Below are 18,763 nucleotides of genomic sequence, written 5' to 3' on the forward strand. Positions count from 1 at the left end.
TATATATATCGTATATAACGTATAGTTTCTAGATGATAGGCAATTTATGTTAACTCTACTACTTCGAAAATAGGCGTTCATCAGTTTGTACCTCTTTTTTTTCATGTCCAACGATTTCTTCTATCTAGTATTTCGATACATGCAGCAATTATACCCTTTACAACAACATACCAGCCAGTCAACAATATCAACTATTGCATGAAGCGTACGAACGTATTGTATGGCTACGGGCGCCACATCTCGTCCCTACAGACCCCTTCGGTGGTCACATTTCTAATGCTAAATCAAATTACGGGATTCATCATTTTTAAAAACAAGCGACATACACAACTGCGTTTTGTCATCACTACTCTTACCATGTTGTCGTTACACCTGTTTAATACTGGCGTTTTTAGAGACGTTGCTATTACCGTTGTCAAGGATGCTGTCGTTAATGCTTGTGCCAAATTAGGCCGAAAATCTGTTGCGTTTTGTTTTTCATTCCTGTACCCCCCGGCCTTCTCTACCCCATATGCCGCAAATTGTTAGAACGTATATCAAGACATTGCGTTATATATATATAGAATAGCTCATGTTATTGGGTAGCAGCAGCGCGCACACCGCTATGTATGGCTGTAGAACAATATAAAACTGGTCGCATTCGGTACGGTTGATGCTGTCTCGGATCGAAATCTGCCGCCGCCGTCGCCACTATAGCGGTTTATCTGCATGATAATGATAACAGTGGTGATTCTCGATAATGAAAAAACTTATCCGAGAGCCACTTCACCTCTGTCTATTTACTTTCCGGAGCATACAGTATTCTAATGTCTTTACAGTAACAGCAGCAAAAATAATGGAGAATCTGCTAAAAAATATGCTTTATGCAGCTACGCTACGATGAATAACACGAGGCATTTAAGCACAACAAAATAAGGTACCACTATAATACTCTATTGTTATTATTGGATATTACACTAGGTTTTGATGATACCACAACGGCAGTGGCGTTGCCATCACTGAAACTCAACGTTCAAGCACCCTTCGCATTAACCAACATCTGCTCTACTGTTCAATTCCATGTCTGGATGTTGAAAACGAACAGAAAAAAACAACGATTCGAACTTCTGACGAGAAAGTAGTAGAAATTGCAGGACTAGCAACTGCACGACCAGCAGCATCAACACGAGCATCAGCAGTTGGACCACTGGCTGGGGTGGCAGCGACTTGAAGGGGCCGAAAGAAGATCAACAACGTTTTCATCCGGGCACACGTAATCCAGCCGGACCAGTCGTCTGATAGAATGCCTAACGGTGATGCGGGACGTAAAACTCGAAACATAGCGACGTAAGCCAGCCGTGTCCGCACCAGCTATAATGACAATGAATCACAGCGATGGAGACGACAAGACTGAAGCAACAACAGGTCGTTACCCAAGCACTCAACACACACTTAACTCTAGCTGACGCTTGACGGGCGTAAGCCGGCCGTTCCATTCGAGTTATTCGTTGTAAACGGCCATTGTCGAGCGAAACAACAATACAATAGAAATGTAAATACTAATAGTTTATTTTGTAAATAAAAGGTAGACGGAGGCATATGGAAGCGTCTGAGCGAGGAATGGTTGAGGTAAGCTCGCGTGAATTTCTGTCGATGTGAAAAAATACACTCGTAACCAAACACGTTAACGTTACTACGTAAAGATCCTGCGTGTTACTTATTATATGTTACATAGGAATATATACAGCCTCTTTGTTATGCAATCATTGGCGACGATCGATGACGGTGGTGTCGAAGGGGTGACACTTCAAAAAAACAGTCACGTAGAGACATAATTGGTAGGTGGTGGTGAATTCAGTACGTAAGAACGTACGGCAAAGAACGCAGACGCTTATTAGTAGTAAAATCCAGCATAATTTTGTTCAGAAAGTAATCAAACTGAATGTCAGCGATCAGGCCGGTCAACGAATTGGCAATAATTGCTATTAAACTACGTTATTTTTTGTTCCATGTAATAGCCCAGGTTTTGAGTAAGAATGTCATATTTCATTAAATAAAATAAGCAGTAAATGTCTGCATGACAAAAGTATACGAAATGTTGGTTAATAAATAAACATTATATTAAGCATCTGCAAAAGGTTTCCTACGTTGCAATAAAGAGTGCAACCTTCCTTGGCGATAAAACCTGCGGAGCTTAAAGTGCATATACACTAGATAAACTTGCGCCAAACTCTTTCTCCCCGCGGTGTCGTTGAGTTCTGAATCGGTTTTGCTTCCAGCAGATGACAAAGATCTGGGGGTAGTTTCTTCGACATCGTTCTTTTACAGGCATCTCCTATAGACCTCATTCTTTGGTAAACATCGACGTTGAACTGTTTACCTCATAAGCAATTAGGCAAACAAGCGTAGCGACACTTCCGTAAGGCCTTATTAGGCCCGGAAAAAACTAATCAGAGGCAGATCGGGGTCGTACGCCTGATGTGCATAAGGCATTTCTATGATATTAGACAAGCATTTTGGGTTTAACTAGAGTCAACTACTCTATTTTAATGTTAATTGTGTGTATATATATATATATATATATATATATATATATATATATATATATATATATATATATGTATGATATTTCTGGCCATGTCTCAGCCTTATGGTTATCTTCTATTCTTCGTTTGTATTAGTTATCTAGTGAGCACCCTATCACAATAATAATGTAAGCTAAAACGAGGACGCGACAACATTTAACGCAGTAAGCTGCTTGGCAAAACTGCCGTCACTTACATACGTTCGTCGGCAATCATTTTTGTGACAGATATTTGCTGCATCAATCATGGTCATACTTGCAGAATATATATGCTAATACAGTGGTTACCACATCAGCTGTCGCCATACCAACTCCATTACAATTAACACAACGACAAAAAAAGCTCGGAAAGTAAGGGCAATTACGTTTAAATTATTGCCTGTTATTATCTCCGCAAGCACAATATAGCAACAATGTAATTCAAGGTGCAACCAGAATGGCTTCCTATGATGGGGCAAGCTGATAGAACCTAAATGTATTAGCACCCTCAAATCCCGTCATTGCAACCCCCTATAAACGACCGATAGCTAGTTTGTCTTGTTCACGTCACCTGAGTCCGCTTACCATTTGGCCTCTTAGCCCGTGTTAACTCTGATTATTACAGTTCATCAGACGAACGTAAAAACGATGACAAACTTTTGTCATTTTTCTTCGTTGTAATTCTCTGCCCTCTTCGCTGTCATTTTTGTCTGCCCTTCTCACTGATGCTGAAGCACTTTCGCTTGCGGCGTTTCGACAACGTCCTGTCCCGTGCCGGTCTGCCTGTTTAGTTGCTATTAGAAAGGGCTATTTCTATGACTGTTTTACTTTCGGTTTCACATAGATATGTACATGTACGGTGTGCTTCTTCTTTATAACTACCGCCGTCTTACGATGTTTACGTCCCTGACACTGCTAGGGCGTTTATTACACGGCTTTTAGATTGGATACTGTATGTGTGTGTGATGTGGAAGGGGCTGTGAAGCCGCGTGATGACGATATCGCTGTTGTGCTGACGATGACCCAGTGACTGCTCGGCGTCGTCGTAGTGAACGTCACGAGACGAGCATCAGGAGAGGCTTGATGGCGACACTTTTGCCATTTTAATAGCAGCGACCAGCAACTGCAATGATGATGACAGCGTCATTACAATGTCCGACCTAGGCGTGCGATCCCGGCCTCAGTTTCAGTTGTCGGCCTCTTTGGCATGAACAGCGTTCGACGCAGGGATTTCTCTTTCTGCCCCGGGGAGAATCTGGGGACCGCCACTGCGGTCAGCAACACCGTTGAAATTGCTGCTACAGCGGTAATAAATCTGAACTCCAGAAAACGCACGGAAGTCACATTACACCCGGTAATTGTAGTAATGTTCGACGGCTACAGCGCCAGTAACTATATCAGCCGACGCCGCAATGATGACACTTTCATTGTAGAACTACCATACCGGCGGGAGCAAATCCCGCCGGTTCGCGAATATCTGTATCTCTTCGGTAGAATGAGTTCCACCATCACAGTACGATCGCAGACTACTACTGATACAAGATCGTGCGCACCACAATACAACTTGTAGATGACATCGAGCGTCGGTGAGACGCAGCTGGGCCATACGGCTATCACGGATGCGGCTCTAGGGAGCAATGTTGAGCGACGTCGTCCCCCGCCAACAAATGGGGAGCGGAGGTTCGAGCCATCGAAAGCGTCGAAATGCGCAAGTCTAAGCGTTCACTCGTACATGTCTACACACACATATGAACATTATTTAATTATTATGATTACCATCATTATGATTATCAGGTGTGCTATGATTCCACCTGGTGTTGATCGCCGGTAAGTGAGCGTATTTTTTTGTTTTTTAGATAATATCCAGCATTTAGCCAGGAGCAAAATGGCAAATGCAAAATAGTTCCAAAACTGGCCGATTTTTGTGGCGTTCAAAGCTAAATTCTATATCTTCTTGCTAATCTTTTCGTAAAGACTCGCATGATCGGCTTGTTGTCGATCTTCCAACAACTCTGCTATACCAATTTGGTATATTCCTCCAGCTGTTAGATGACTAAAATCAACGCAAAACAATAGCTTCATTGATTATATCGTTTGTTTTTTCAAAAAACTACAGAAAGCTGCGTCTGCGAAATAATGCCAGTTGAATCTAATACCGACTTCCTTTGTACGACCCCCTCAATCATCCATCAAAAAATCTTCGTGAGTCGTTTATAGCCCGAGTACTAATTACACTATGGCCAGAAAATCATTTACTGTTGGACGACATTTCTGCCGCCTTTACCATTAATGCTCTCTACATATATATAGATATATAGGCGTAGAGCTACTATAGAGACCGAGGACAACAACGATCCCGTTGTTTGCCATCATTTTAAGTCTTCAGATGTTTTGCAACGGATGGCGCATTCGATACTCCACTGGCTATCTAGGTAAAATAAAGTATTTTAATAATACTGTTGCACAAGTATGCCACGGCCCGACTCAAAGTTACCCGTTGATGTGTTTCGCATCACACATGATCGAATCAATATGATTCTCAGGCCTCAGTCGCATGTTTCAAAGTAAAACCTTAATAACAAATACATTTAACGGTAGATATTCAACCACACACACAAATACATACATAGAAATGCTTTCTTTTTCACACAATAGCTAGTGATGCGCTAGGATGTCACTGGAAATTCAAGCATTTATTTTATAAACATTTTAACAAACGTTTAAACTGCCAGATCAATGAATGAGTCAGCCTGCATGATCTTTATCATAATTCCGTATTCCGCGTCCAATGTAAATACGTTCATCATTAGGTGAAAGCACACACCTCTACGTACGTTACGGTCGGAGCAGCCGATTGCAAAATGGCTGACAACGTCAATAGTTTGTCTAATTCGGCCTTTTCCAGCTATCGACATTTTATATTGGCAACCTTCTATTTCGATTTTCAGAGAACTCGTTGATTCCTAAAAGTCCGGAACGGAAATCTCATATGTTCGATGATCAAAGAGAAGTCATCGGCTTTGTTCGCTTGGATACCTTTTAAAGCGATAAGTATACTTCGGGGTACACTTCCTTGTGGTGTTAAACGTCTCATTCCTGCTAGCGTACGGATTACTTGAGTCATAATTTGCATGTATGTATATGTCCGTTCGACATAAAGTTTCCTTTTGGCTTGTTTTGACAACTAGCTCTCGTAGTGCATTAAACAAAAAAAATGTAGTACGTATCTCGTAGCGTCACAATAGCCAGAATGATTGTTGATATTCCCCGACTCTTCTACCTAGCAGAAGCTGTATATTGGCACATTCGCCGCAAGCGCCGGCCGAATCTACCTGTAATAGTAACAAGTGACCTGCAGCTGCCTGTCACTTGGCCTACCTGCTCCGGCTTCGATGAGTGCCGTAATTTTTGTGGCCCTAATTATAGTCACCAACAAACGCTGCTCCTCCACTTCGGGTACTAATCATCGAACAGCTAACACGTATCATTACTAGTAATCTACATAAGAAAAGAACCTAAATAAAGCGCGCTGCAATAAATAAATATAATACATGTACATAGAACCTTGATGTCTTACAATACATATGAATCGAGACTAAGAATTCGTCACACGCAGAGAACATGTTGATTTTGGGGATTACGATGCAAAACATCTGAATTATTTTCTATTTTCTCCGCTGGCAATATGTAATAATCGACTTGGTTGAAACCCAGTTTGTTTGTCGCCTCGTACCATTTTGCTAGAAGAAATATCTAGGTACCAATAGGCATATTTCACGGTAAAGATAAACGATCGTTTCATAAAACGTTGTAAAACTAAAGTAATCCGGATAGTAGTAATGGGTTTTGTAACTGTTTCAGCCGCGGATTGCCAGAAGATTAGAGTAATCGATGTTTCAAATCGATAGCGAACGAGACACGTTACAGGAGTCTGCCTCTTGACGGCAACTTGAAATGGTAACGGAGTATCTAGCCGGCTAAGATGACAAGCTCGTATATCTATAGTATTAAAGTCCTGTATGGCGTATATAATAGGAATAAAACGCATTAAATCTGTGAGTAATCGTGTAATATATTGATCAGTAGTATAATTTTTCTGCGTTCATTCCTAGCCTTCGTACACGATTAGCTAGTGCCACTATTTAATTATCGTCCACACAAACCTTTCCGGCTCGTCGTGCTTTCGTAGGTCTCTCTCTCTCTTGTAGCTGATTGGGGTCTCAAATGATTGGAAAAGTTTGCTTGAAATCGAAGAATTAAGTAGGCCAAGACGAGTAGCATATACTGATCATACTATTCGGCGATCTAAATATGGATCCGTCCGATCAGTCGGTCCAATTACCGCGAGTACGCAACGTTAATGCAAATAAGATCCTTTTTCCCAGGGCTGCTAATTCGAGCCCGATCAGCTATTCAAGTCCGATCTATCACTGCTGCATCGATCAAATGTTCAGTTATTGTATTGGATAGCGGAAATGTTGTAATGATTTCAACGTCAACTAATAGATCAATCTGAGCAGTACACTAAAAGATAACGTTAAAGAATCGCCCTTCGAGTTCTATCTAAATGGATACGAAGTTCCGGGAGGCGTATGAAATTATACCATATATATATATATATATATATATCTGAAATCCATACAGCTTCGTTGCTGAACAAGCGTCTGAACAGAAACACGGTTGACGGTAAGCTGAACCAGTAAAACGTGCATCGCTCGAGTTCGATATAGAAGATCGTTCGAAGTTCTTTTTTTCCTGTGATTTGCACGTAAATAAAGGGACGACGGACTACGGATACTTTTGTGGCGCTCGCATATTCTTCAAACCCTATATGATTAATATGATATAATTAATAGGATTTGATTATTTGCAGAATTACCTCATGTTAAGTTCGTATTTGGTTGTTGTAGAGACGCGCTATCGATCATTCGTTCGCCGTTAACGCCGGAAGAAGAACTTCGCCTGATACTTTCAGTAAAACTGTTCGCATCTGATAAACAGGATAAGCAGCATTTTTATTTACTTTCTTCCAATGATCTTGATTATGGCCTCTGGCTATGCAATACTGTTTAGCCCGCCGTCCCTTTTCATACCTTCTGCTACTGATGTCCCTCGTCACTCAGTCTCTATTCTGAATATATACGGTAAACTGTCGTTCTCTGTGTCAACAAATCAAAAATAGGCCCAGCTAAAAACAAACCCGTTGTTTGAAATTGTCGAACTTACGATTTGTCAGTTTGATCACTCCAAGAAATGTGTGCTTCCGCCAAACATACTCTGTCCTACGACGCTGTAAAAACAGGGTACGGTTTGCACATGAGACAGACACATTCGGTTAGATGTGCATTCATGAAGGGCGAAAATTACCTGTTATGCAGACGATTTCCAGATCAAAATGTCCTTCGTTGTACCACTCTGCGACAATGTTGGCAATTTATTTAAGTTCATGTTAGTGAGAGGTGCCTAGTACTACTAATAAAAGGCATTTTCTTGTAGTCGTTTGTCGCTTATATTTGCAGCTAATAAGCTAAACTGGCAATTATTTTCTACTATACTTGGGAGGTCGGCCCAATACAGATAGCGATATGAGCCTAAATTCAGGCTCATTTATACACAACAGCTGTCTGTTTGGGTGCGTGTCACACGATACTCACCCACTAGCTATCTCCAGGTTTATCGTCTAGCAATACTAGACATCGCTTTAATAATGCACGTTCTATTTTCAGCCATAGATACGCGCATATCTTTTACGGCAAATAGTCAATATTATCAAGACTGTCTGTTTATTTGCTTAAACAAAACACCTCAGTCCGATTGACTAACATTCATTTCAAGCTCTGTTGCATAATAGCGCCACGGGCGCCGTATTGGCGCTCAGGGAACTGGGTGGCAGTATCAGGTGTTAGGTATCAGGCCGTATGTATTTAGTTGTTGTCCTAGTCAATCCGCAATTGCCATTCGATTCCGTCATCCACTTTTCAACGCACTGAATAGAGCCATCGATCCTTCGATGGTCGGTAGCACGGTAAAACAATGAATTAACGGAACAATGTATACACATTGTTGCAGAGTTGAGCCTATATGGATGCATGTAAATGAGTGAAACGAGCGTACAAAACACATACTGCCCCCTCCCTCCCCCCGCCTTCACCAACACAGAACACAGCAAATAGCAGCGACAATAGCGGACGATTTACTTAGATAAAAAAAATGAACCCCACAGATACCTTATAAATTAAAGGGGTGAGCACACAGTGGGTATTCTACTTCGACGAGGGCAACACTAATAGTAACGCTATCGATTGCCTTCAGAGGAACAATCATCATTCGTCATTAGAGATCATCAAGATTGTCTGCTGTGCATATATCTGTGTGAACTTTATCCTATCAACATTCAGCTTCTGTTCACACCTCGCAGCAGAGATGCGTATAAATAAATTAAAGTGAGAGTAAGTGGCTTTTTGTCTTTGACTTTCGGCGACCACTTGACGATTTTGGTGGCCTGTGTGCCTATGTGTTGCTGTCAGTGGGTACTGTACTCAGTACGGCTGCTATAGACAGGGTGTGTCAAACTGGATATAACGATTGCTATTTCCTAGCCTGCTAAGCTTATGGGGGCCCTTACAGGACCCTATGCGGTGTCGATATCCAGAGTCTGTCGGCTTGTGTGGCCAGATTCGATTTAGCTTATAGGGTCTGGTTGGCAGGTTTGTGATTGACCGTCAAAGCTGTTCGTCACGTCGTTATCGACATTACTGCGATCATCGTCGTCTAACCAGGGGTGCGCATAGAGGCGTTGTTAGCAACTGATTGGTTTTTGGATGTGCTTAAATGCCTGTGCGTGTGTACGTACGTACGTACGTACGTACGTATGTATGCATTCTACTATGCCCAGCGGGCGGTCCCGATCCAGTGGGCACTAAAGAATCGCAGCGATGGATGGACGCTTGACACAATACCACCACGAGACTGCCAGCTGTGTCCGGGCGGTACAGGCGAACCGCTCGCGTGAAGAACAACAGCAGCGGCGATGTCATATTCGCTACTAGCATATATTTTACACCATCTATGAAGACACGTCCAATAGATACTAATTCATAATGATAGTGAATTGCGTAAGCAACCAAAATAAACAGCATTTCTAATAAGCAATATTAATCATTGTTGTCGACACATTGACCGCATACTGACGTATTGAACTGTTATGGTCATCTGACAGCCGTCCTGCTGGAGTGCAGGTGGATAGTAGGGTCTACGGTAAATGAAACGGATCTCACTGATGCAACCTATGTTCGACGACGTGGCATTGAAGTTATGTATTCGCAAGGTCCCTTTGAAATGATATGCTTTGCTATATGACATTATTTACCGAATGTCATGCGACCTTCATAAACCTTAAGCCTATTATGAAATCTGCCATCGAGATGTCATTGTAAGACTTTGGGCTGTTTTTTTAGCCCGCAGGTTTCCTGGGTAACCACGTTTCATAGGGATGGTCGTTCATTCTGCAGAGTGAATGTTGAACTATCCATGAACTGATTTCGTCACTAGATAATAGCGAAATATCATTAGGATTTTAGGGGTTAGGTATCCGTGTCATGTTTGGGCCCGTGTTTCTGGGTCACATGATATTAGCAGTCAGAGAAGGCAGTTATTGACTAACTGTATGACAGAATATCAAACTGCGAGGATCATCGCATCGAGGAAGAATTCAGACGTTTTCCCTTTCTATCTAATATCTATATATATATATATATATATATGTTTACCACAAGTCGACCTAGAGATGAACATAGCGCACGATTACACACAGACATCTTTATGGCTAGACCACTAGGTTTTCAATTCATTCTTAGATACCAGATAAGAGGCAGTTTGCACTTTCGTAAGCAAATAGGAATGCTTCTGGCCATCGCAAGGAAAGAAAAGCCGAAATCAGCAACAACAGAGTAAGCACCCGAAGAGACTACATCAAAGAGAACCACAAAACTGTGCCCAAGGCCTTGCCTTTACGAAGTTCGACGAAGTGACGATATGAAAGAGGTGTTTAGTGACTCAGATTTTTGGAACAAAGCTGTGCTATAGCGCACAGGTGGTAAGTTGAATTCGAGACGTAAATCAATTCGTGACTTTTGCCCTTAGGTGGTCAAAATAAAAGGAAATACATTGTCGATAATAATATATTTGCTTAGTCTGACTCGGACCAACGGTGATTTTTTTCTCCATAAAATTTCACCATAAACCAATGTGATGTTTGACGCAATTTGCTATCCGTTATTGTATCCCCTAAGACCTTAGACGTAGAGTTTACGGGAAAAAATCTCATTTGCGGTGCTTGTTTCCATTATCGTCCACTGTAATATATGTGACTAGTTACCGCCATACGCACTAGCATGTATAAAGCACATTTGACCATCTGCTCTCCCCCAACTGCGATCCTTACGTGAACCGCGCCGATGGAAAATGTCACGATTGTCTACCATTCCAATTCGTCAACATAATTTATATTCACCGGTCCAGTATATTGGCAGCACAATTACTATACAGTGACTAATAATGAGCGTGACCGGCAAGAAAGGATCACTCGGCGATTGTCAAGGAACCGACGCGGTCTCGACGTGACCCTCATTCCATATTGTTTCGTTATCATTCTATGAATACTCTAAAGAACACCAATGTGATGTACGACCGATAAGACGCAATCAGAATATATATACTCGATTATATTCAAAGGATAGTATGAAGAGTATTTACTCATGGAAATAAAGATTTAGGCAACATCTTCATGCTTACAGTGGTTTGCAGCCTGAGACTGCCCGAAGTTCGCCTAACCCTTAGAGTAAGCATCCAGTAAATACAAATAGTTACGGTAAACAATTTCTCATCTATGATATGAAAATTTCTGGTCTATTTTTTTTTTACATTTTCCGTCAGTTTAACTCGACGGTAGGTAAGAGATTTGATACTCAAATTTTTTGGTAATTTCATCCATAGAAAATAGCTTTACCTTGTCTACAGGAAACATGCGTTCCTGCATTCAAGAAAACGTTAATCAACTATTACGAAGCCATAATCTCTCAAACTACAACATGAGTGAAATGAATAATGGCAGTAAGTAAAAAAGTATTAAACGTATAGTCGCGCCGAAAATAAAGCAGGATTCAGGCCTAATACAGAAATCGCATAAAATCAGTATGGCTATTTCCTCTCTACATACAACTATACTTTCAGCTCGCCTATAAAAAATCTCCGATAAGGTTTGTCACAAGTTCTACTAGTTCCAACTCCGTCCACCCTCTACTACCGCTCTCCTACACATGTGGACGTGTTGAATATCTTGAACCTACAGCCGTATTTTTCAGTAGTTTTAACAAAACTTACCATCAGCTTTCGTCGTACAGTGTATTGCTACGAGACATGGGAGAACTAGAATCCAGCGAGCTCCGTGTACTAAAAATGGTTTTAATACCACAGTTCTCGGACGAGCGGGCAAACCCATCTCGATACGCACCACTGTTAATCTCACACTCGCACAAACAGATGATTTTGATCTTCCTTAGCCTAAAAAGGTCAGGATTTTAGAACGATTTTATAGTAGCTCGTCCTGCAATTGACAGTCCACGATAAAACTTAACTATGTCCAACACTGTATAAATGCACATGTGTAAACACGCCCCGACGGTAATCAATAACTTCTGCAACACACACACACACACACACACACGCACACAGTCACACAACTTGATTTTTTTCTAACTTCTCACACGATGGTTCGATAATAAATTTTACAACTATATCAATGAGTAATTTCATAGATAGCAGGCGAGTTCCGTAGGAGGTTAAACGTAGCGTGGAAGTTTAGTCCAAAGATCGAGCTCTTCGCAACAGAAGCACGTAGAGCCAAAAAAAAAAAGCCTTACAAATAGCCTAGAACTAACAAAGAAAACCCAGCCTGCGCTTGAATCACAAGAAATGGCTTGGCCAAATTAGGCTAGTTTTTTAAAGGTATAAAAAACAAATAATAGGTATAGGAAAGTTGAGGCAAATACGAGGAAGAAGCGTGTGGGAACGGGGTAGGGGGTAAGATAAGGACAGCGTCGGAAGATATAAGATGTTTTGCTATTGTATAGAAACTATGCTTATGGAAGGGTTTAAAGTTGGATAAGCACTCCACCGTCAGGGGACAGATTCCGCGCGTCGAACACCCGACTGCGCCGTCTGACCGAAGAGACTGACACACGACCGGCGCTTTGGCAGGATACCAGTTGATGCGGTAGTGCTGAATTGTGTCTGCGCCTTCTTCGGCACAACGTCTCAGTTGTCTCGCCGCAGACGCCAAGGGGTCGCGATTTCCCTTTGTCTGTTGTCTGCGCGTTTGCGGCTCTTACGGCACTGGCATTGCCTTCTGTGAGCTGTCGGTGTTCGCTATAGCTTTACCATGATACCGGTGCACAGTGCGCGAACCCTCTCTACGCTGTCTTGCCACTGAGGCAACGTTGGGATGCAACAGCAACGCCACGAACGATCTCTCTTCGCGGAGAAGACATGTTGCTCTTGGACGCAGCTATTGAAGGGTAACTTCGCAACGGCATGGCTTGTGTTTGGTCGGCGCATTGCATCGCTCCAATAGAACGATGCGCTAAAGACCCCAGCGAACGCTAGTTGACAGACGAAGCACAAGTCACCTGATAGTGTGAAGAAATCTCTCAACTGTTTCAAAGTATGCTTTTGTTATTTTTTTTCTCTACTATATCTTTTACATGTCCTGCTACTTAACAGAGGCAAAATGAAGACCCTCAAGCTGTCAAACGACCGTTTCCTTCATTCTGTACACCGGTAAGCCTCGTGAGCGACCGGGTCCATGAAGTTACAGTGGCCGTACGCGCTGTAGTATAAAAAGGCCGTGAAAGAAGGAGAAAATGAGGGAATGGAACGAAATTAATGACCGAACTAGAAACACTATTTCGTTATTAATCATTCGGTAGAATCGTGCTATCCATCATAGGCAATCGACACCACGGGCCGAAAAACGGTGCTCATACACAGCCTGAGCAGTGTATCGCATCCAGTCATCTTCAGATGAATTAATATCTGAACTGTGACTTTCGATCAATGCAGCAAGGGCAATCGAGGGTAAGCCTCACAACTTTACTGAAGTTGCTTTATCGATCTAATTCAAAGCTAGAGTACAATTGGAAAAGGAAACGTACGGCGTTGACACAATGTCTCTGCAATTCATCGGACAGCAGTGACATAAGCTGTATTTCAAATGTCACCTACCTTTCTGTGTTTCGTATAAAAATTCAGAAAGTGAAATCTAGCGATTGTCGTCGCTTAAAATTACGCTTTACACCTATTTTTTCCGACAAAGTAACCTTTTTTTCATAAGAAACTTCCACCACACACTTGATAAATACCGTTTAAAATTTTTAGGTGTCTTTCATGTACAATGCTGAGTTCATTATCGAACTCATCGTTACTTAACTGCGATAGATTACTTAAGCGCCAATCATTTGATAACTTCGAAAGACAAGTTAGTTATAACGATGCACGTAATATAACTTGCTTTCCTGTTATGGTTTCTGTTCTAATAATGCTTCATTTGCTATATTAAGATAGATATGAAAAACTTCATGTTGCTTCCGTGTATCGGATCTATGCGATATATTTGTTGTAATAATAATAATATAGTAAATATAATGTAATAAAATAAGACTTTATTTGCTTTTTCTCCAGAGGAACTTTTTTGCAGAAACTCAAAACGGATGTTCGTTCATTCAATATAACCATCACCTATCAGCCATTTAAAAACATTTCTTTTTCCATTTGCAATTAACATTTCATTGGCGAAAACTCCTTCAAGTATCGCTCAACTACGAAAAAAATCCCACGGGGCTAACTTTCGATTTTCCCAAAAATGTAAAGGTTGTGCCAGCTAAAAACCTCAAAAGGTGCAAAAAATTCACCACTGGAGCTCATCTGGACGATCCAGTTGGCAACTAATGCCCTTCTCTATAGAATGGATTTAATTTGTATGTGTTAAAGTTATCTATACCAAAAATAACGTTCCGTTTCGATTTCTTTAAATTTTAACTATATTGAGCACTTATTGCTTTATCTAGAAAAATCTTTCTCGGATTGTCAATAAGCTGCATGAAACTACACAATAACGAGGAGCATCGATTTCGTGTAAAATGTTTGTGTTCTTTTTTAGGGCATATGCGATGTGAAATAAAATATTTGTTCTGTATATATTGTATATATTGTATATATATTAGTTAGTAGTTAGTGTATATATTGTTCATTGTTGACGAGCCTGTTAGGTTTCGCGAGCTAGGTTTCGAGGGGCAGTATCAGCGAGTGAATGAATACGTGCATGTGACGAGAAATAGACCCCAAAACCTGTCCCAATTTAGGTGCTGCACCCATATTATCTCGTGTAGAAGAACTCTACGAAATAGAATGGTTTTAACGCCTCATAGAATGTATAGCTTGTGAGAATTTACAGTCCTTCCGCGACAAATCTAGGCGAAAGAAGGATCCAGTATATATCAGCTGCAGGAATACGGACCGAAGATATCCAATTTGGACCAACGAAATCGCACACTGGAAGAAGCCAGAAGACTACGTGGGGTTCGGGCGATCAAACCTCAGCCTACTTTGATCTCACTAGCTTTAGCTCTAATCATGATGCTTCTGATAGGACATTTCATATTATGTTTAAATATTACAAGCTTTTATGTTTGGTTGGCCTAATAGATTCCCTGTATTATCACCTCATCTTGCCTTAATCACCATTTTTGCCATTAGCATCCAGCAATAGCTACAGATCGTAACGTTCCTTAATACGTTCTATGTAAAATTATACACAAGTACGATCGTACGAATGCAATTGGCAAATGTTATCACATAGAAATCGTGACAATGCAGCAGGCAACGACATGAAAACGTATAACGGCAAAGGAACACCTATTAAAAATCCGCCTACCCGTCTGTTTTTGTACAGAGAGTTGCTATGGAAAAAAGTCAAGCCATTAATGAAGCTATGACAAAAGACCATCTATAATGTGTAAATTCAATACGAACTTCGTCGGATCGTCGATTCTTATTATTGAGCTTGTCATCTAATTGACTGAGGATTCCTGCTACAGCTGCCGCTATTGTTATTGCATCCTGCCGTGGATTATTCTCTAATATTCACATCACGCTGCTGTAAAACCGGACAGCCACAAACTAATGTCAGACCGTTGACTGCTAGGGAAACAAACAAAGAGCTGGCGACAACCCTTTGTTCGCTCGTGAATGCCTCGTTTAAGTCGCGTGTGGCATCAGCCAAGTAAGGCATCCTTTTGGCACCGATCAGCCATCTCCTCTGCGTGGATAGCATCGGTATGCCTTAGCTTTCCTTTACCAATGGCAGACCCTTCGCAGTTTCGGCAGCAACGCCGCGTCGGCGACATAATTCGACCAACAACAGTATTTGTATCGACTTCTGCTACGATTCACGTTGCCAATGCCACTGTAATCGCTTAACTGCTTGAAGGTGTGTGTCTACTCGTAGGAAGATCGCGCGGCGCACGTCGTCTGAAGTGCTGATGTTGATTGTTTTTTTTTTTCGATATTATTCAAATGGCGTGCGAACAGCACAGATGAGAGAGAAATAAAACGATGCACGATAGTGGCAACGGCTACGCGATGGACGATTACCGTCAAAAATTCCTTCTATTACTGTATCCTCGTTGTCGTTCCAACTGCAATCCTTCCATAGCAGTGGCCCAGCAGTTCACCAATCAGATCTGTCTATACATAAATACACAGTGTGTGTACATTCGCGGCTGTGCGTCTCTTGGATTGGGTCCAATTTAGCTGTGTTTACCTTTTTTGTTTGTATGTGTCAATGAGCAAAATAACATGTAGCGGTCGGGACTGAACGCTATTGGTCGGCTCGTGGTCCGGTCAAAGTTCAATTAAGTATTTCGTTTCCGGTAGTATCGGCAGAAGCGGTAGCAACTCCACAGGTAACGATCGCGAACGATGAGTAAGCGCAGCATTGCTAAACAATACATTTTTTGGCCCGTTACCGCTTTGGTTCGATTGGCCTGAGAACATACTAAATCTGTAACGGATGACTCGTACCTCTTGAGCTAGATGCTCTGCGTATTGACTCAGCCGCTATCGTAACCGTATTATGTAGCTGCGCTGATCCTGTCGCCGGTCGCTTCTCATTTGAACTTATTTTTGCATAATCCCTGACCCGTGCAGCAGCATAAATATGATGCGATAACTTCAATCTGACTGGAGCTTGCACCATAAATACAAACATGACACTGACCGAACGTACAATTTGTAGTGCACCGATGTTAGCCTTTGACGCTGAGGCCAGCCGTTCCGTCCAATCGAGTCGTAACGTATTGCAAATTACGAGCGTTTCAAGTAGAATCAAATACTACACCGAGCACAAAGGCACGGTACGTTTACGTTCTACCAAAACGTGTACTAATGTCATTATCAACGACGACTTATCAGCACAAGCTACCATTCACACGTCATAGTGGTGCGGTGAGACAAACGGCATACATTAAAATAATGGGAGTTGTTGACGATGGTGGCTACGCAATGGCTGGGGCAGTGTGCCAATAAACGACGCTCACAGACGCGTCTGGAAACAATCGACAAAGTCCATTAAGAATACAAATGTTTTTATTAAATATGTTAATAAAATGCACTAGTCATATGGAAAAGAGGGAAAACGCACCAGCGTACATACACATATGAAGCAAATCTTCGACCGCCGATATTTTTCATAATACTGACGTAACAAACGACAACCGTATAGAAACTTAATAACTACATTAAAACATACCGTTTTAAGGTTGATTCAATAGACGCGACCAGCGAGTATCAGCCAGAGCTACCGACAGAAGAGCAGAATAAGGGGCAAACATTATATAAACATTAGAAACAACCATTTTATCGAACATCATGTTCGTCCAGAAGCAAGTCTTATATGATCGTAAAATACATTGACTTAATAAAGGATACGACAAAGAGGTAAGAATAAGAAACCTTCTTGCATTCGAAATTAGGTCGAGCTCTTGGCTTCGCCATTTTGTTCATTAAAGACACACACAGCTAAATATTTCTAACCGTTTTTATGTCCGCTTAAAACAGGCGTCCTGATTATGTATACGTAACGCAAAATGGCATGACGCCTGAGACAGGACTTAACAAGTAATACGTACATATAGAAAAACGGGCAACGAGTTACTGTAGAACCTGAAGATTCTATATGCAGAAGTTAAATATTCGGTAGCTGCATGGGCTTCCTGTTATATCCCATCTTCCTATCATGCCAGGATTAAAGGAATAGAAAAGGGTCCTCCTACGATTCACTGGCTGTAGATCTGGTCAGCGCTTACTTACGCCTAGCTCATGCATTGTTTGGGGTACACATAGTTCGAAAGCTTAACTAGAATAATGCTTTTCGGGTGAACGTGCTCTGGGATCGTTTTTGTGCTTATTAAATTCAACATTTGCTTTAAGTGTTGTATTCTTTTGTGTATGTGGCGTAAGTAAGATTGTTTACAAAGTTAGTAAAAGGATGCTGTTTATTGCCACGGCTCAAGGACAAAGCGAAGTTTCCCGCTTACAGATGCATACAACAGGTCGATGTTATTAACCCAATTCAATTAAAACGAACAAATGGTAATTAAGGCAAAAAGATTTTTTACACTACAGAAAATATATCTGTCTACGGAATTGTTTCGACCTATCACATACTAACAGCGTCATTTTGAATCAGTGGTCGGTTATGTTTTTCTGTTTTTGCTGAAAAAACTAAGTGTACGCAAGCCTAGCCAGGCCCATAATCTTAACGTAATCCTCTATGACTTTCTAAGACAGTTGTGGCCGTTGACCCCAGGACCCTGCCACAGACACGCTTAGATATAGTGCAGGCATTAATATGATAAGAATATCCAATATATGAATTATTCGAATCAATCACCTGTATGAGCCATTCATATTTTATAAAAAAGCGGGGCAATGTTTTATGACCTTCTGCGACTCAAGATGAGCAGGGGCATCCTTTAGGAGCAACTAACAGGCAGTGTCATGAAAGCTTTTAATCAGCAGCAGCAGCAGCAGCAGCGAAAACATGAAGAGGTATAAGGGGTCATAGGCGGCCAGAGGTAGCGTTGCCACGTCGGCCAATTCTTTACT

At 41.5% G+C, this 18,763-nt stretch overlaps 2 protein-coding genes across 3 annotated transcripts in view; both read right to left on the reverse strand.

The window, feature by feature from the left end:
* The window catches only part of LOC111251321 (protein Skeletor, isoforms B/C-like), a 49,401-nt gene extending 36,210 nt beyond the window's left edge, over positions 1 to 13,191 (reverse strand). Inside the window, exons 1-2 of one of the 2 annotated variants that reach the window (XM_022807794.2) lie at positions 12,717 to 13,191; positions 11,924 to 12,103 (exon numbers count right to left, since the gene is read on the reverse strand). In XM_022807794.2, the coding sequence (XP_022663529.1) occupies positions 11,924 to 12,041 (118 nt within the window). In that variant the 5' untranslated portion in view covers positions 12,042 to 12,103; positions 12,717 to 13,191. The remainder of the gene's footprint in view (positions 1 to 11,923; positions 12,104 to 12,716) is intronic. The other variant, XM_022807791.2, reaches the window with a different exon arrangement.
* A 1,048-nt stretch (positions 13,192 to 14,239) lies between these two features.
* Positions 14,240 to 18,763, reverse strand: part of LOC111250880 (uncharacterized) — a 95,426-nt gene continuing 90,902 nt past the window's right edge. Inside the window, exons 21-22 of the mRNA XM_086989367.1 lie at positions 17,406 to 17,453; positions 14,240 to 17,201 (exon numbers count right to left, since the gene is read on the reverse strand). Coding sequence (XP_086845493.1) covers positions 17,421 to 17,453 — 33 coding nt within the window. The 3' untranslated portion in view covers positions 14,240 to 17,201; positions 17,406 to 17,420. The remainder of the gene's footprint in view (positions 17,202 to 17,405; positions 17,454 to 18,763) is intronic.

The sequence above is a fragment of the Varroa destructor genome, unplaced genomic scaffold (genome assembly GCF_002443255.2).
Source record: "Varroa destructor unplaced genomic scaffold, Vdes_3.0 BEIS01000005.1, whole genome shotgun sequence".
In the NCBI taxonomy this organism is placed as follows: Eukaryota; Metazoa; Arthropoda; class Arachnida; order Mesostigmata; family Varroidae; genus Varroa; species Varroa destructor.